Source organism: Aureobasidium melanogenum, assembly GCF_000721775.1.
Source record: "Aureobasidium melanogenum CBS 110374 unplaced genomic scaffold scaffold_15, whole genome shotgun sequence".
NCBI classification, from domain to species: domain Eukaryota; kingdom Fungi; phylum Ascomycota; class Dothideomycetes; order Dothideales; family Saccotheciaceae; genus Aureobasidium; species Aureobasidium melanogenum.
In genome coordinates this window covers 536,452-554,553 of record NW_024470067.1, presented here as the reverse complement: position 1 = coordinate 554,553, position 18,102 = coordinate 536,452, and the positions used below count along the sequence as shown (strand labels likewise).

Here is an 18,102-nt window from a genome sequence, read left to right as displayed (position 1 = left end):
ATCCACCAATAACTAATACCTCACCAACCATCCCCCTCTGGCTTTTTCGGAGGAATGACAGCTCTGGTGTTGAGTTTGGCGAGATCTTTGTTGCCATAAAGGCAAGATCACATCCAATAGGCAAGTCCACGTCCAGTTGATAATATCTCCTAGCCCAGTCGAGTGGGTACCCATAGAGGAAATTCATTCTGCTAGCCTTCACACGCTCTTTTAAACTCTCCGACCTTCTGGTTACTCCGCCGTAGGTCTTTGGGCGTGGAGTTGCTTCCCGATTCCGAATCCAAGTAGAATTGGAACGATGGCCTCTCTTGAAATCCCGCTAGGGAACGGTGGTGACGGCAGAGAATGGTATAGTGTTGTCGGCCATAAGTCCTTGCAAATAAGCTTCCTTGAGGAATCTTTCGTCGCGCGTTGCTTTGCCTGGTCTGTCAGGGTTGATACCAAAGTCCATACCCTTGCGCACAAGCTCTTCGTATATGCCTTGGTATTCTGGCGGCTCTTTTGTGTCTTCTGCGCATTCGACATCTTTGATAACCATACGATCGATGACATTCTGGTTTTGATCGACCTTGAGCCAGTAGTGTACGGTACCAAAGCCTCCTGCGCCTAGATAAACACTCCATAACCAGGCATCCTCTTGTGGCAAACCACTACGGTCGTCTTCTCCAATCTTGACCATGCCAATAGTTGAAGGACAGTAGAATAAGGAGATTAGAAATGTGTCAGAATTCCCTGCCAATAAACAGCTTGCGAGTCGACATGTCCTGCTGAGACGGAAGCTGTGTCATTTTTCTATTCTTACCAGACTGTCTTGTCTCGTGGCGATCGCATCCGGACGCGGCCAAATTTGGCAAGGTCGATCCAGGACTAAGCGAGCAGTTCTTTGTAACAAAGCATACCCAAGACAACAAGTTATCCGAAGTTATCGTTCGCTGAGATACCATACCACAGACGTTCTGAAGGATATTAACGTGTTGAAAAGTGGTTGGAGTGAGGATTGAAGAACTAATGGGTCTCTTAATGGCCGCAATGTTGAATGCAGCCCACGATGAAGTGCGGGTGCTGAGGTAGGCGATGATATCGGAGTAGCAAAGAAAACACTTATAGTGGTCCGCGGAGATACGATAATCGATGGCTTCAAACATAGACAAAGTTGCGCGATGTCTTTCAATGATGGTGGTAGAGTCGGGGCTCACTGTCAGAAGGAAGGAGCACCTCCCATGTCTTGGCATACAGACTCCATCGTCATCTTCGACACCAGAACAACCACAACACTGCAACAACTTCCGGATCTTTGCATCCTCACCAATCGAACAAACCATCGTCAAAATGCCACCGCCACCACCCCCCAAAAAACCAACTGAGCCCCAGGGCAAAAACGAACGCAACGAATACATCCCCTCTTTCATCTCCAAGAAACCCTTCTACATCGACGACGCAACCGCTTCCCAAGAAGACTACCTCGAACATCAACGTCTCTCAGCCCAAAAAGACGAATCCCTCGCAACCCAAAAATGGTACACCAGAGGCCAACGCGCTGGCGCTGTCACAGCTACAAAATATCGCAAAGGTGCTTGTGAGAATTGTGGCGCTATGGGTCATCAAAAGAAAGATTGTCTGTACAGGCAACGCAAAGTAGGCGCAAAATTTACGGGGAGGGATATTAAGGCAGATGAGCAGGGGCAGGATATTAACATGGGCTGGGAAGCTAAAAGAGATCGTTGGAGTGGTTATGATGCACGCGCATACCAAGAAGTCGTGGACGAATACAATGATCTCCAAGCTATTAAGGATGCCAAACGCAAAGCCGCTGGAATTCCCGAGGACGAAGAAGACGACGACGACACAAACAAAGCAGAAGACGGAGACAAATACGAAGAAGAAACAGACATGGGTCGCAAACAACCAAACTCGTCCCGAAACCTACGTCTCAGAGAAGACACAGCAGGCTACCTCAAAAATCTCGACCTCGAGTCTGCAAAATACGATCCCAAAACCCGCACTTTGATCGACGACGCAGAAGGAGAATTTCAACGTGCTTCTGGCGACGCTGCAGAATTCGCACGAGCCCAGCGCTACGCCTGGGAAACCGCTGAAAACAGTGGTAGCAACAACGTGCATTTACAAGCCAACCCAACAGCAGGCGAACACTACCGCAAAAAAGAAGCCCAAGAAGCAGCAGCAAAGAAAGAAGCAACCCGCAAAGCCCTACTAGAGAAATACGGTGGACAAGAACACCTAGCTCCAGACCCATTCAAACACGCTGCCATCACAGAAAACGAAGTCTTCGTCGAGTACGACGAGCGCGGCAGAATAAAAGGCCTCCCCGAGAAAAAGGAAAAATCAATGTATGCGGAAGATGTGTTGCTCAACAACCACACTTCAGTCTTTGGCTCTTGGTGGAAGAACTTTACTTGGGGCTATGCATGCTGTCACTCCACAATAAAAAACAGTTACTGCGTGGGCGAAGCAGGGAAAGTCGCATCCTCAAATGCTGAAAAGCTATCTTCTGGTACCCTGCTCGATGACGCTAAAGCTTTGAAATCCAACATCACAACAGAAGTCCCAAAATCAATAGCTTGGAAAGAGGAAGAGAGGAATGAAGAACACGTCCCCAATGCCCCCGACCGCGCTGAAAAGACCAAACTAGACGATCAACGACCAGAAGACAGAAAGAGAAAGCTTGACGAAATCAGAGATGGCGTGACGGAAGAAGAACTGGACGAGTACAGGAGAAAAAGAAATGCTGGCAATGATCCTATGGCTGGAATGCTGGGCAAGGACGAATTGATCGAATGAGAAGGCTGGAAGAGCTGAACCCTTTCAAAACGAAACTCCATCGTGAGATTTCGACCTTGACCCGAAAGTGGTCTCCAAGGCATCGTTCCCACGCATCTGGCATCAGCAGCATTTTATGGACCATCATTCTTCACTTTCTGCTCGAGCAATGGGATCACGGCTAGTATTGTTTCCGAGACAAACCAAGTCAGTGACCAGCCACCTATTGCTTCAAACCCCATCCAGGCGAAAAGCTGGTAGTCCATGGTCAACCACTCGATTATACCTCTCTGCCCAGCAGAAACCGCTTAGTTGCTGGTCATCGCCATTGTGCACTCGTTTCACGAGCGTATAGGTCGCAGAGTATAGATTGTGGTTGCGCGGATGCCGTGCATTCAAGCTAGTATAGGAGCAACAGCATACAGCAAGAATTGCAATCTTTCGAAGCACAATGAATGAATGAATGAAAGTCGAAGACTTTGTGTATGATTGGCCTATTGCCAAAGCTTTATTGATATATAAAAAGCAAAGTGAGAATAATTGTTTGGCTAAAGTACAGCATCAGAAAAAAATAGTCAGCTTTTTCGCTCTCGAGCAAGCGACAAGTAAAGTTGTTGCAACGTCACGGTCCATGTCGGAGCACCCCAAATCTCCTGTAAAGCCAGTCCCAAGCATACCAGCTCCTAGCAATTCCAGTCGATCCTCCCAATCCATCTCATTCCCTCAGATAACCCATGATCGAACGCCAAAAAGCAAATGTGGTTCGTGACTAGTCGATTTCCATTGCGGCAGAAGCTTGAGGAACAGCAGAAGGAATGGCAAAGGTTGGGCTTGGTGAGCCCTTGTCTGACGAGTCATCGGCAATAGGTTCATCACTGGCAAACATGGATTCAGTGGCCGAGCTGATGATCGTTTGAGGAGACATCAGTTTCGAGACCAGCTCGTTTGGATTTTTGGTGACGAGAACAGCTTGCTTGAGATCATTGCTCCAAAGCAAAAAGACTTTTTGGCCAGAGGCTTTGTTGGTTGCAACACCAAGGTAACCAGGGATGGAGGAGTTCTCGAACCACAGCTCGATGTCGGCAAGGCCAGGATAGTGTCTGCGAACCCATCTGGTGTAGGCCTTTGCTGAGATCTGAAGTGCTTCGCTGGCGTCGAGACGCATCCATGAGATGCCAAGAAGGCGCGTGACCTCGTCGATAAGAGGCTCGACGGACGCAGTACGACGGTGAGCCGATGCGTCGATGGTCAGAGCAATGTCGTTTGATTCAGGGCCTGAGGGAGCGAGACGTTGGGATTTGCGACTGGGCATTGCGGGTCTGGATGGTTGAGTGGCTACAGGGCTGACTTGGGGTGTTTCGACCCAGGTATTTTCAACCCAGGAACCAGTAGAGGATTGACCATAAGGATTGTTAAGCAGAGTCATTCCAGGACCATAGACGGGTTCTCCAGGGTTTGTTGGTGGAGTGGTCACGGGAGCAGCCAGAGTGACCTCTTCGTCGTCGTCATCGTCGCGAGAGCGTTTGCGTCCAGCGGCAGAAGGGAGGGATTGTGTAGGGGGAGCAGTCTGCTTGAAGAAGGAGTTGTTGCCCATGGTAGTAGGTGTTTTGTGTATTTGCGAGTGAGGGAAGTATTGCGCCGAAGGAGCCGGAAGGACGACGGTAGGCGATGAAGCGTAAAAGGAAGACATTGTGAAGGGTAGGTAGTAAAGACTGTTTGCTAAATCAGAATGCTACAAGGTTTGAGCAGTCAATGCACAAAGAAGCGTGTGATATGTGGGCAATCGACAGTGATGTCGGATTGGTGATTGAAGCTTGTCGCGTCGCGAAGCCGGGAAGACGCGACGGCGATGATAAGATGGAGAAAGTAGAAGATTGATTAAATGACGTCGAGTCGATGGCTTGAAAGTGGATATAGTCGTGTGAGACGAAAGGTAGAGTGAGAGATGGGCGGACTGAAGTATCGGAGGGAGGAAGGGGGGAGAAGTGAGATTGAGTGGAAGGAGGGAAGAGACGTCTTCTTGAAGAGCGAGAAAGAGCTTGTCTGGTGGTTTCCCTTCCGAGAAGCCTTGCGACTGGACCCTTGATCAGCTTTCTAGCCGGGCAACAACGACTTCGACAAAGGTGGAAGCTAAACATGCGCCAAGCAACTGTTCAATTGGACCATGCCGAGACCCACATTGCCGTATTCGGGTTAGAACGTGGATGGCCTTGCGCGGACTTTTGCCTTGCGCTGATATGGCCAGAAGTTGTGATTGAGCACGAGCGTAGTTGTGTCGACCGCATAAATTGTGCTCAGGACCTATGTACCTGCACAAATCTCGTGCATAGGTGATGAAGACCCCCGAGCGCTTGGCGTTTGTTGCCGATGGAACTTCTCCAAAAGTTGAGGCGCGCGCAATTGCTGGTCAAGGGCCCAAATAGACTGTCTACCGCCCACACTCGACGACATAACAACACAGTCGACTCTGCATCAAGTTAGAGTTTCTTCAAACAAGTCTATCCCAGAATCTAGTTGCTAGCTTGGATCGTGGTCCAGCAACAAGACAGTCAAGATGCAGGCCCCCGTTGTGGTCATGAGTGAGCTTCTCTATGCTTGTTCTGTCTGCTGTGTATACTGATAACCCATCCCAGACACCAACAGTGGTGAGCGCCAATTCGGTCGCAAAGCCCAATTGTCCAACATCACCGCCGCAAAGACGTACGCTACACAACTCATCTCATTACCTGCGTCCTTCTGACAATTTGCAGCGTCGCTGACATTATCCGATCATGTCTTGGTCCCAAGGCCATGTTGAAGATGCTGCTCGATCCTATGGGCGGTATTGTCCTCACCAACGACGGTCACGCCATCCTGAGAGAGATCGAAGTCGCCCACCCCGCCGCAAAGAGCATGATCGAGCTGGCCAGAACACAAGATGAGGAAGTCGGTGATGGTACCACATCAGTCATCATCCTTGCTGGTGAAATTCTCGCTCTTTCCCTCCCTCAACTCGAGCGCAACATCCACCCCGTCGTCATCATCCAAGCATTCAAGCGCGCCCTCAGCGACGCCCTTCAGGTTATTCAAGACGTCTCTATCCCTGTCGACACTTCAGACGACGAGCAAATGTACAAGCTCATCTCTTCCTCTATCGGTACAAAATTCGTTTCAAGATGGTCCGACATGATGTGCAACCTGGCTTTGACTGCTGTGCGCACCGTCTCCTACAACGCCAATGGTGGTAAGCAAGAGGTCGACATCAAGCGTTATGCTCGTGTCGAGAAGATTCCTGGAGGTGAGATTGAGGACAGCAGAGTTTTGACCGGAGTCATGCTCAACAAGGACATCACCCACCCCAAGATGAGGAGGCGCATTGAGAACCCCCGAATTGTTCTGCTTGACTGCACACTCGAGTACAAGAAGGGAGAGTCGCAGACAAACATCGAAATCACAAAGGAGGAGGACTGGAACCGCATTCTGCAGATTGAGGAGGAGCAGGTCAAGCAAATGTGCGACGCCATCATCGCTGTCAAGCCCGACCTTGTCATCACCGAGAAGGGTGTTTCAGATCTCGCCCAGCACTTCCTCATGAAGCACAACATCACCGCTCTCCGCCGTGTCCGCAAGACCGACAACAACCGTATCGCTCGCGCTACCGGTGCCACCATTGTCAACACCGTTCAAGATCTGACCGAATCAGACGTCGGTACTCAGTGCGGTCTCTTCGAGATTGAGAAGATTGGCGACGAATACTTCACCTTCCTCACAAAGTGCCAAAACCCCAAGGCCTGCACAATCCTGCTTCGCGGCCCTTCAAAAGACATTCTCAACGAAATTGAGCGCAACCTTCAAGATGCCATGGGTGTTGCCCGTAACGTCGTCTTCCACCCTTACCTCTCCCCCGGCGGTGGTGCCACCGAAATGGCCGTCAGCGTACGATTGTCACAGCTCGCCAAGGGTGTTGAAGGTGTAGCCCAATGGCCCTACCGCGCCATTGCCGATGCCATGGAAGTCATTCCCCGCACCCTGATCCAAAACTCTGGTAACTCGCCTATTCGTGTCTTGACCCAGCTTCGCGCAAAGCACGCCGAGTCAAACGACAACAGCAGCTGGGGTATTGATGGTGATGCTGGCAAGATCTGTGACATGCACAAGCTTGGTGTTTGGGAGCCTCAGGCTGTTAAGCTGCAGAGTATCAAGACTGCTGTTGAGTCGGCTTGCTTGTTGCTCAGAGTTGATGATATCTGTGGTGCTAAGAAGGCTGCGACAGCAGGTGGTCAGATGGGTGGTGGTGATGATTAGATGTTTTGAGAGCTGAATAACCAAAAAAGGAGATACCATGTATTAGCATAAAAATTGAAGATTCAGACTGCCCAAAATCCACAGGATGACTGTACTTGCAAGTTGTGCTAGAGATAATCTCCTAAGCCGTCCATCCGCTTCTTGACCGAGATTTCTTCCAGACAGCTGGTATAGGCAGATGACATCCTACTAAAAGAGGTGATGGGAAAGAAATGGCCCGATCTCGGCCCGTGAAGCTTGGTAGATCTCGTGAGCTTGATGAATGTTTGATACCATCATCTTTCCCAAACCACCTCAAGCACCAGCGAGTTATTCACGTTTAGCTCTTGGTGATCCTTTCTCTGCACCAATCAAAAGTACTGGAACATCTCGAGGGGCCATTGGTCTTGGGCATACCTATTCAACCAAGTTTCCATTGGACCTGCATAAACGAACACACCAAACTCCAACCTATTGGTGCTATCATCTCACAACTCGTCACCACACAAAACCTCAGCACCATCGCCATCAACATCAAATCCAAGAATCCGCAAAACACCATGTCTTCAAACACAGGAATCTCCCCGCACGCAACCTCCTTCATCCACTCCTACGCAACAGCAACCGCCATAGGCTCCACCTCCAAACCCTCAGACCTCCAAGCCTGCGCAACAGCAATGTCCTCCCATTACCTCCCAAACCTCATCTCTTTCACCTTGGGCACCAACACCACCGTTGCAACTCCCGAAGAAGCTGCCAAAGGCACCTTGACGCACCTTCAAAAGTTGGTGTCCGCGGGGGTAGGTGCAGATATCAGAATGATCAGAGTGGCAGTCAAGGAAATTGGAGAGTTTGCTGCGGCGGTGTTTGTGACGTGGGAGTTGGTTGTTGATGGGTTTAGTATTGCTGATGAAGAAAAGGCCAAGGCGAAGGGAGAGGCAACAAGAAAAGCCAAAGGCTGGAGGTGGAGGAACTGTTATGGATATAGAAGGATGAGTAGAGAGGTTGATGGTGAGGAAGTGGTTGATAAAGAAGGCTTTGAGTATATTGTTAGTGATGAGGAGGTGGGCGAGTTGGTTAAAAGAGTGCCTAAGTATTTTGAGTCGTAGAGAGGGGATATACATGATAAGTTGCATGTACGTATGATATTTAGCTGTACCCATGTCCAGCACGCATTTCATTCATCTGCTACCTATGTCTCGCTCTTCTCAATCTGTAATCCTAGTACTAAAGCTAGTGTAAAAGCACAAACCCCAGCGCCACGCTATCCTATCCTTTCCATGCATTGAACAGAAAAAACATTGACAGAAAGCAATTTGCAAACCAAAGCAAGTTGATAAGAGGAGTGAAAGTGAAACAAAAGCAGAAGGAGGGGAGATTTTTTGTCGTGTTTGTAAACGCAGAGTGGAGAAAGAGAAAGGGCAAGCAGCTGAACAATCAACCGAGCATGAGAAAGTTGAAGACAATCAATCGGCCAAAGCGAAAAGCAAGGGCTCGTCATCATCCACAGTACCAGAGCCTTCACGGTTGCGGCGTCTACTGCTGGCACCACCTGATCCACCGATTCCACTCTCTCCTTGCGAGAGCAGTTCAGAGAGACTAAGCTCGCTTCGACCACCTTCAGCGACGGGCATACTTGCTGAGCGCATGCCATATGCATCCTGATCCTCGACACTCGTAACTCCTCTTGCACGTGCTTGCTGTGTTGTAGACGACGAGCGGCGGTTCGAGACGAAAGTGCGAGGGGATGTTGGAATATCGATTGCTGTGGACAGAGGTGTACCCGAACCTCGTGTAGGTGGTTGAGAAGATACGTCTCTAGCCCCATCACTGGATGGTTGGATGTGTGTGCCGGAGAGACGACTACGACTGCGATCACGTGTGTAGTCTGCTGTGATACTGTTGTTACTCAGTCGTGAGGGGATGGCGGGTATGTGTGGTGTGTGCGGTGAGATGGGTTTACCAGGCGAAGACGAAGTCGAAATCAAACCTGGACTCATGCCTGGGATATTCTGCAATTGTCGACTCGACGAACTGGAAGATCTGTGCAACATCGTTGACGATTGCATAGACTCAGAAAGTTGGGCTGTTGAATCCTTCATACGCGAGAACTTGGAGAATTGCGTCGCGGCGCGCTGCGAATTAGCGCTCAGAGAAGCTTTATCAGTCTTGTTGAGACTCGATAAGCCCTTGTTCCTGTCGAGCAACTTGAGAAAGTCGGCGATGTTGTCCTCGTCAGCTTGTACTGAGCCTGAGCTGGCACCTCCTTCGCCTTCCTGGAGTGTGCTTGATTCACGGTTAGTGGATGAGACACTGGCTCTGCCACTGCTGTTGTTGTCTTCTTCAACTCTACTGCTGGACACTGAAGGGAATCGTGCTCTTCTATTGCTGAAGCTCGACGAGTATCTCTGGATAGGAGCAGGTTTGGGTGAGCTTGATGCTGAAGAGCCGACAGCTGTCTCGGCTACAGCGCCAGGATTGCGCAGAGCCATTTGGGGCAGTGTCGATAACGAAGACTTTCTAGCGTGTGCTAGCAATGGATTGCCCGCGCTTCGACCGACAGAACTGCTCGGCGAACTGGACAGGAAGTTACCAGCTGCGGGCGATGATGACAAAGAGCCAGCCTTGAAGGGTTGGAACGACACAGACGGTCTACGCTGGAAGGCGTTCTGCTCTCTCAAGGATGAGGGAGTGAAGCGAGACGCTTCTCGATCTCTCAGACTTTGTGAAGAGTAGCGACGAAGTGATTCGTCTTGCTGTGATGAAGGCGATGGCTGTGATGTTTCGGCTTGTGCTGACAAAGGGCGATCGGCAGGCTCACGGAGAGTGCTTGTTCGAGGTGATGTTCCTGCGTTTGCATTTCTTTGCGCAGTACGCTGGAAGGATGAGGAATACTTGGACGGCTGTGAACGCAAAGAAGGGCGCTCCTGGTCCATGGAAGTTCTTTCTCTGCTCGATTCGCCTGAAAGACCACTGTCAGGGCGTTCGTGACCAGCCATCCGCGCGCTAATCAGGCGTTCAGAAAGCTCAACTTGCAGATCAAGGTTCTTTCGATAGGTGACCGAGATGTTGAGAGATCCCAAAGGGCAATGCAGAGGCGAAAAGCGATACGTTTCAGTTGGGCGTTTGTCTGAAGGGAAGATGGAACAGCTCAGAGTGTCTACTCGTGATTTCTCATTGAGTGATCCGTCTGAGACACGATACCGGGGTCGTAAGGTGGCTGGACCAGTCGCAGCTTGCTTTCCAAGACGAGTCCTTAGCTTCCACGCCGGAAGTAGTCGTGCGTAGGTGCAGAGTGCTCTGCATGTGATGACACCTTTTTTATAAAAGCTAGGTGCAGGTTCGTTGAGGGTAGCCGGAGACACTGATGAAGCGTCGTTCAGGCTAATTGTCCATCTCTCGTATACGAAAGTGGAGAGGGTGTGATTTTGAGGCGTCGGGGCTGAAGCTTCGAGTCTTCTCAGAGTCTCGCTTACATCCCACGGTTTGCCTTCTTCATCTATAGCGACCAGAGTCTGGTTGGGGGCGAGTTGGGCAGTGTCGAGGTAAACATCGATCACCAACGGAGGGGGTCTTTCTACAGTTGCATCCATAGACCTCCACTCTTGCAAGTCTTGGTTCAATATGTCTGTTTCCTCTATCAAGGTATTGAACTGGATATGGTCAGACACGGTTACAGTACTTGATGCAATGCAGATAGAATAACATAAGACAGTTGGAGGGATGCAATATTGTCTTTGGTTTGAGTGTGTTCTAGAATGACACAAGACAAGGACGATAGTAACTCTTCGAAGCAAGAGTGCCTAGCAGTGATGTAGCTGCCAGGTTCATGATCGCACAAGGCCATCCGAGACATACAAGTCTCTCTTCAACAGTATAGAATTACTGCGGTGGTCAAGGGAGTATTCGAGAACTGCAGGGATGTAAAGGCGGAGGAGAGGTTACGTACCCATCTATCGATCTTTGCTTCTCCAGTCTTGGATATGGCAGGAGATAGACTGACTCGGGATGAGCAGATGATGAGAGCAGCTTTGGTGAAGAAGTGCTGTAGTATGGTATAAGCATGAGCTGGGGAGTTTGTTGTCTCGCGACGCACCTGAACAACCAAGTTGGCCCTATCTTTTGAAGTCTGCTCCCTGCCGTCAGAAGAACGAACAGGCTGGCTGCCCGATGACAGGTCCTCGTTGGAGTACGTTCGGCTCGACATGGCGTCTCTCGGGTTGGATTGTCTTTGAGGGTTGGGTGATGGCATGGGGGCCGGAGGTTGGGCCCTTGTCGAGGGGCGTGGGTGTTGGTGCATGGTATAGGGAACCAGATTTGTACAAGGGAGGTCGGGCGTGGGGTATATACTAGATGGGAGTGGTGTTGATGGGCAAGCGATCCATCATAGTGACAGTCGGCAGGTGTTGAACCTTGATGGCGGCTCGGCGGAGGTCGATGTTAGGGCAGTTGTGGACGACGACGAGGCGGATCTTGATGGAAAATTATGGCTGCATGGTGACCAGGACGAAATGGCAGGCTGTGTCTTGGATGAAGGATGGAGATCAAGGTCGAATGGGCCTGACGGGGGTCGTGTGGTATTGGCAGGTACTGGCAGTCCCTTATCGCCGTGTGGTGTATGCAGCTTGTGACTCGACAACCCGCTAGCTTGGACAAAGCTCCAGACAGGTCCCCGCTCAATCTGACTGGCTGATACACTTGGTCTGTCTCAACAGATGATGAGGAGAAACGAGAAGAGAAAGAAAGTTGGACACACAAGTTGGAGGGTCGAATGAGCAATTCCTTATCGCCTCGACGACTCATAGCCCAAACCATCGACACTGATCATCCATCAACATCATCCATCGTCCTTTCCCCGGATTTGACAGCAACTGCACCCGACCGACCTTCGGCTTTCCTTCCTATTCGTCGCACCTTTCAGCTCTCTGCCTGCTGCCTATTCATCCATCTTGTCCGAAACAATCTGTCTTCATGAAGCCTCCATCGTGAAGCCTCTTTCAGTGAAGCCTCGCGTGTCCTAATGCTTGACTTTGCTTTTTCGCAAGCTCAGAGATCCTGTCTGCTGCTTTGGTATCGGAGTAAAGCACGCAAACGCCACCACTCGTCACGCGCCATGTCGCAAAACAAACACGATTATTCGCCATAGTCATTCGCTTGACATTCACGCATGCTGTTGTACTCTGCTGTCTGACATGCTGCCGGAGGAGACCTGTTCAGTCGGCAACTTCGCATTGCAGCAGGGCTTGAGCGGCAACATTCTTACCGATTATCCTATCATATCGCTCACAGTCTCTAGTTTTCCTTTTATATTGCTAGACAGAAACACCCTATTACCAAAGCTAGTATAAATCTTGTCTTTGACTCGAAAGCATGGACATAATCTCTTTATCTCAACGTGAACTTGAGATGTTCGACCGAGCTCGAGCTGCATGCATCCGCCATTCGACGTGTTGATCTACACGCCATCGATTGGCTATTGTGATTGTGTGTTATCAAGTACCTGCATGCACACCAGATGTCATCGGGATCTCGAGGCCGTCAATCAACGCATCTCCCTTTCAGATTCATAAGGGTGATATTGCTCAGATTCGCTATCTCATATTCATGTCTTGACAGCCTTTTCCAATATCATAAACTGCTCATCTTCCATAGCTTCCGAATCAAGCGAGACCATCACATCCAACGGCAAGGTAAGCATAGGATCCGAGTGTCCGGTATCAACACCCGCCAGTATCGGAACCTCTATACCATAACACTGATCCCAAACCATCTTCTCGAATGAAGCAGTCATCTTCTCGTCATACATATATGGACGTCCAATGACAATACCAGCAACTTTCTCCAAGATCCCAGCATTACGTAGATCTGCCATTGCAGACCTTGCAGCGTCGAGTGAGAAGGGGCTCCCAGGTTTGTGGCCCTCAGGTAGTTCGAGCAGGAGGATTCGTCCAGTGTAGTCGGGTAGATATTTCGTGCCGCATAGCTGAACCAGGGAAGGAAGACATCCACCGTATAGTCTGCCTTTCGCTTTACCAGTCTTGATCCATTTCCACCCTGGCGCAGGCTCCAATACCCTTGGTCGACTATCTCCATCTTCATCCAACCAATCTTTGAACTCCATCGTGTGCACCTTTGACCTAGGAACAGTCTTTCCACTCTTTCCTGTCAACGTCTCAACAAAGTGATCAACAGTAAACCCCATCACCCATCCCTCATCCTCCCCAAACTCGGGAATGACAGCAGGACCATAAAAAGTCCTCAGCCCGCTTTGCACGAAAATTGCATGATGCAAAATTGTAATATCAGAGTATCCGCAGAAAATCTTTGGATGCTGGCGGATGAGGTTGTAGTCTAGGTGAGGGAGCAATTCGTTTGCTGATAAGCCGCCAATTGTACAAAGGATTGCTTTTACGCTTGGGTCGGAGAAGGCGGTGTGGAGTTCTGAACAGCGAGTTCGAATGGCGGAGAGATGATCCGAAGGTAAAGTGTCATTGTAGATCGTTTTGACAAGGAAGCCATGGTGTTTGAAGAAGGTGATGGCATTCTGAATCCGACGGGAGAACAGTGTGTTGAGGCGTGAGGAAGGAGAGATAAAGGCGATGGTGTCGCCCTTTTGGAGAGCTAGCGGTGTGGTGGGTTTGTGTTCTTCCATTGTGGTCTTGCGGGAAATATTTACATCTTGGTTCCCACTTTTATACTGGGATGGCTGCCTACTCGAGTAGCACACGATGAGTCAAGCAAGGAAGGAAGGATTCTGGCCCCGCGTCATGTGGAGAAGTCAAGTCACAAGCTACCAGAATGCATGGCTGTAGTTTAACAACGATGGTAGACAGAGATAATCTTGAATTACTGCTTTCGAAAACGTACTGTGCATTTCCACGATGTGATCATCTCGAGGATGAAAACGTGAATGGATATATATGTCAAATTTTCACTAAACCACATCACGTGTATCCGGTGTGGTCTAACGGCTAGGATTTCTCGCTTTCACCGAGGAGGTCGGGGTTCGATTCCCCGCACCGGAATTGCTTTTGTTTTAGTCGTATCCAGCTTGCTTACTAACATATCAACTCAGGCAACATGATTCTCTTTTGCTCCTTACATTGGTCAACGTGGTTTTCATCAGAGTTTCCTTCACTTGGGTCTTTCGTTTTGCCCGACGATGAAGTCGAAATCTGGAGATGGGCTGTATTCTGCGGTCCATGACTCACAAAGGTTGTTCGAAGGATCAGTCGTTGTTGCCTATTGAGGAGCTTCGAAAATAACATCTTTCCTTCCCGTCCTCTACAAGCTGCAACTCCTATTACACTCCGACCGCGACGACAAGCATCATCCTCACTATCAAAAGGCATAGTTGTTATTGGAAAAGAGGCGTGTCCATCGAGAGCTGATAGATCGTCGCTTCTCAGTGGATATCGTCCTATTTCTTATGATATTGTGCATTTCCACAGCTAATACACATGGAAACACTCCAGCTGGAATCGCTCTCTATTTGGAGTGCGCCGCAGTCAATGGCTTCAGCTGCATTATCCATACCGGAAATTCTGTCATGCATGCTCAATATGTTAGGACAGGATCGCAAAAGTCTACGGTCGGCGGCCTGTGTCAACCAGGTATGGTTCCACGAAGCGACACGATTGCTCTGGGCTAAGTCAGATACAAGAGCATTAATGACTGTCGTACCCCCACGTCGCACGCTATACGCTTCCAAGATCTGCGACCTCAAGCTCGAGTCCGACTCTGATCGGTACAATACCGATCTTGACCTTGACTTCGAGCTGCTTCGCGTTCTACGGTTTGACAATCTTCCACTGCCTCGAGATTCTAACCTCGCGCCATATATACAGCCAACTTTGGAAGAGGTCCACTTCAAAGACTGGCCACCTACTACGTTCTTGGAAGGTCTCAATAAACACTGCCCACGACTTCGAGGCTTTTCCCAGATGTCTCTAAGATCCAACGGACGACCTGGTCTTGCTGAGTTCTTTACCGCGAATAAGACATTACGAAGCGTACGGCTCACGCTTTATCCTCAAGATGAGGACGAAGTTCTCGCAGCGACTGTAGCTCTGAGCAAGATCATCAGTCTTGAGGACCTCACGCTCTATGGCGAGATATCTCTAGACACAATGGAACGGCTTCAAAGATCGCCATTTGCATCAGTACGCAAGCTCAGAATTCATATCGGACTTCCAGCTTTGCCGTTGTTGTCCACAACATTCAGCGCGATGACCCGCCTTTCACTCGAGCTTCTGATAGATAGTGATGTCCACGCACTCGATGCACTTGTTGGTTTGCCACTAGTAGTTCTCCAGCTCCAAGTTGCTACTGGTGTCAAATTATCGCCGCAAGAACTTCTAGTCTTACGCAATGCAAAGGATCTGCAAACTCTCTCGATAAGCCCTAAACCTTTTCCACAAAGAGAAACAATGCCGAGATGGGAGATCTCAAACGACCAGTTCAAACAAATCTTCGCGAATCTGTCAAAGTTGGATTCACTGCTGATCTGGTACGCTCTGGATATTCCTAGTCCAACATCCGCCTTGAGAGATCTCGGACGGTCCTGTCCAATGCTTGAGAATCTGCGCTTGTACTGCCCTATTGATATAACAGCCTGGTGGGATATACCCAAGCCGCTTTTTCCGAGGCTCAAATTCGCATGGGTCTCCTCGGTCAGCGATCGAAACCTGCTGGGCGAAGTAAATGAGACTACTGCTCAGCTTATGGCTGAAATTCTCGACAGACATGCTCCGAATCTGGATAGATTTGTGGCACTTGATCGTTACGGCTTTCGTCCCACAGATGGCGATTACGATCAGCTCTCACGATTGACGATGAGAGCACACGGACGAATCAAGGAGACTGGACAGACAAGACACGCGAGAGAAGAGAATCGTGGATTGGCAACCCGATGAAAAGATATTGAGGTGGGTGGTCGCGAAAGGAAAAAAAAGGAGAAACAAAATGCCAGCATCAAATCTGTTGCCGCCAAGCCAACTTCGGCTACACCTCCGACAAAGTGAATACGTGTTTCCTGGCCAATATGTGTTCGTTCAATGAGACAATGTTCATTCTCATGACTTCTAAAATCTGTTTCCCATCTCTGATCTCATCAAATCTCAAGTTAGGGCGTTGATTGATGAAGTCGTGTTCTCTACAAAGTTCCAAGCGGAGGGATCAGCGTCATACCACTATGCGTCTCAATAGCAACCACCACCTCTTGAGTGTGAACTTTTCCTGGTGCTAAACACAATACGACAAACACACATTCTCAGAAAACTCATCATGGCAGCCGCTCAAGTATTGAGCTCACCCGAGCTTGTCTCGTTGATCCTACAATGTTTTAAAGAACAGACAAGTGAGGAACACTACTTCGAAAATCGCTTGACTCGATCTACCCTCGCAGAAGCGGCCCGCGTGAATCACATTTGGTTCGAAGCGGCTACGAGAGTGCTTTGGAGTTACCAACAGATATGGGGTCCATCAATGGAAGACCTGGATAATATCGAATGTAGTCGCCGTCAAAAATACGCTTCAAAAATGCCATCAATCAAGTTATGTAAAGAGCCAGACGACGCATTGAGCACGGAGCCTTTGCTTTCATTCCCTCGTTTGAAGAATCTTATTGTCGATCAAGTTGGATACGATGCCGACTTAACACACACCACTGTTGAGCAAAAGCTGTGTCCATCTATTGAGTCGATATTCTTCTTCAGCTGGGCTAATGGATTCGATAAGGATCTCTTGGCTGCCATAAGCTCAAAGTGTCCCCGACTGCGCTCCATCAAACTGGAAAGAATCAATACGAACGACACTGATGTTACACCTAAGGATTTCGACAACTTCTTCCGGATCAAACCATTCGAGAGCATAAGACTCGACTTCCCACCGCCGCTTATGAGTGTCGATCTCATCTCTACTTTTGCCAACATGAAGACTCTTACAAAGTTGTCTATCACAGAACGACTAACACCGCAACAAATCCCAGGAGCTTTCTCGAATGAAAGTGCTTCGTTCTTCCAGAATCTCCATGAGGTTGATCTGATGCTTGATCGGGAGTCTGTAGAGCCCATAACTCTGGCGATTCGCCACGCTTCGAAAGTGGACCTCAACATATGGTCTCAACCGGATGAACAGATGACTATGTTTTCAAACCTCAAACACATGGTAAATCTCAAGGAACTGGAGCTGGAATTTGAAGGAGATGGTACCTTGTTGCAAAGCGAAGATCTGTGCTGTTTTGGGACCTTGACGAACCTTGAACATCTTGTTTGTGCCGCCAGGGAAGAAGACTATGATCCAATCATTCTCGAATCTTCCGATGATGCCGATTTGCGAAGGATATTACCTGGCTTGCCACGCCTGCAGCGCTTGGAATGGCTTCTCGAGACTGACATCTCGGTTGAGACTTTAGAAACACTGTCAACTCATTGCCCTGAACTTTCGCTGGCGAATTTTCTTGGATCCTGGGACCTCGTTGCTCTTACTGATGTGCCCGGATGCTTGTTCCCAGAATTGAGGAATCTCACACTGTGCAAGCCTCATGTCAAGACCCGTAGAGGCCCCGTTCCCGCTAGGCGATGTGCTGTGCTAATTCTCCGTCACGCACCCAAGCTCGAGAAGTTTACCTTTGTGGAAAAACCACAATCAAATGTTCTTCTTGCTTGGAGAAAATTGAAAGAAGCTAAGAGACAGTTTAGAGAGAGTTCTTTCGAGCAATTAGTATCGACAATCATGAATGATGGCTAGATTTGTAACATTAGTATAGAATCTACCACGACTTTCGCCAGATTATCTAGTGACTGTCAAGTCAGGGACAGATCTGGTCTGGTATGCTTGGAGGTACATAAGTTGTCATAGCTATATTCGATGTGGATCACCTCCACCTTTTTGACATGAGATTAAGTAACAGTTTTACAAAGAGTGCTGTTTAGTGAGAACGTAATAGTGTCTGTCAAAGTTCATAAACAAGCAAAAAAGAAAATACATCATGCCTCGTGACTCATGGGTGCTCTGTGTCATTGTGGTACATAGATATCCTGCATTATGACAGCTGAAGAG

The 18,102-nt window shown here is 49.1% G+C and overlaps 9 protein-coding genes across 9 annotated transcripts; 5 read left to right on the top strand and 4 right to left on the bottom strand.

Moving 5' to 3' along the window:
- Positions 1-319: 319 nt before the first annotated feature.
- M437DRAFT_67415 (uncharacterized protein) lies at positions 320-679 on the bottom strand (the record flags this gene model as incomplete). The annotated part of the gene is made up of 1 exon (XM_041024932.1): positions 320-679. The coding sequence occupies one exon, from the start codon at positions 677-679 to the stop codon at positions 320-322; it is 360 nt and encodes a 119-aa protein (XP_040878502.1).
- Positions 680-1,329: 650 nt separating this feature from the next.
- Positions 1,330-2,799, top strand: M437DRAFT_51981 (uncharacterized protein; the record flags this gene model as incomplete). The annotated part of the gene is made up of 1 exon (XM_041022274.1): positions 1,330-2,799. One exon carries the CDS (start codon positions 1,330-1,332, stop codon positions 2,797-2,799), a length of 1,470 nt encoding a protein of 489 aa, XP_040878501.1.
- A 748-nt stretch (positions 2,800-3,547) lies between these two features.
- M437DRAFT_85923 (uncharacterized protein) lies at positions 3,548-4,468 on the bottom strand (the record flags this gene model as incomplete). Its single annotated transcript, XM_041028368.1, has 1 exon — positions 3,548-4,468. The coding sequence occupies one exon, from the start codon at positions 4,466-4,468 to the stop codon at positions 3,548-3,550; it is 921 nt and encodes a 306-aa protein (XP_040878500.1).
- Positions 4,469-5,332: 864 nt separating this feature from the next.
- Positions 5,333-7,062, top strand: M437DRAFT_52145 (T-complex protein 1; the record flags this gene model as incomplete). Its single annotated transcript, XM_041022306.1, has 3 exons — positions 5,333-5,357; positions 5,412-5,478; positions 5,529-7,062. 3 exons carry the CDS (start codon positions 5,333-5,335, stop codon positions 7,060-7,062), a joined length of 1,626 nt encoding a protein of 541 aa, XP_040878499.1.
- A 539-nt stretch (positions 7,063-7,601) lies between these two features.
- Positions 7,602-8,150, top strand: M437DRAFT_76608 (uncharacterized protein; the record flags this gene model as incomplete). The annotated part of the gene is made up of 1 exon (XM_041026653.1): positions 7,602-8,150. One exon carries the CDS (start codon positions 7,602-7,604, stop codon positions 8,148-8,150), a length of 549 nt encoding a protein of 182 aa, XP_040878498.1.
- Positions 8,151-8,507: 357 nt separating this feature from the next.
- Positions 8,508-11,341, bottom strand: M437DRAFT_76607 (uncharacterized protein; the record flags this gene model as incomplete). The annotated part of the gene is made up of 3 exons (XM_041026652.1): positions 8,508-10,694; positions 10,991-11,086; positions 11,138-11,341. 3 exons carry the CDS (start codon positions 11,339-11,341, stop codon positions 8,508-8,510), a joined length of 2,487 nt encoding a protein of 828 aa, XP_040878497.1.
- Positions 11,342-12,643: 1,302 nt separating this feature from the next.
- Positions 12,644-13,693, bottom strand: M437DRAFT_51954 (peptidase S66, LD-carboxypeptidase A; the record flags this gene model as incomplete). The annotated part of the gene is made up of 1 exon (XM_041022268.1): positions 12,644-13,693. One exon carries the CDS (start codon positions 13,691-13,693, stop codon positions 12,644-12,646), a length of 1,050 nt encoding a protein of 349 aa, XP_040878496.1.
- Positions 13,694-14,501: 808 nt separating this feature from the next.
- M437DRAFT_76605 (uncharacterized protein) lies at positions 14,502-15,956 on the top strand (the record flags this gene model as incomplete). The annotated part of the gene is made up of 1 exon (XM_041026651.1): positions 14,502-15,956. One exon carries the CDS (start codon positions 14,502-14,504, stop codon positions 15,954-15,956), a length of 1,455 nt encoding a protein of 484 aa, XP_040878495.1.
- Positions 15,957-16,581: 625 nt separating this feature from the next.
- M437DRAFT_85917 (uncharacterized protein) lies at positions 16,582-17,790 on the top strand (the record flags this gene model as incomplete). Its single annotated transcript, XM_041028367.1, has 1 exon — positions 16,582-17,790. The coding sequence occupies one exon, from the start codon at positions 16,582-16,584 to the stop codon at positions 17,788-17,790; it is 1,209 nt and encodes a 402-aa protein (XP_040878494.1).
- Between the last annotated feature and the right edge of the window lie 312 nt (positions 17,791-18,102).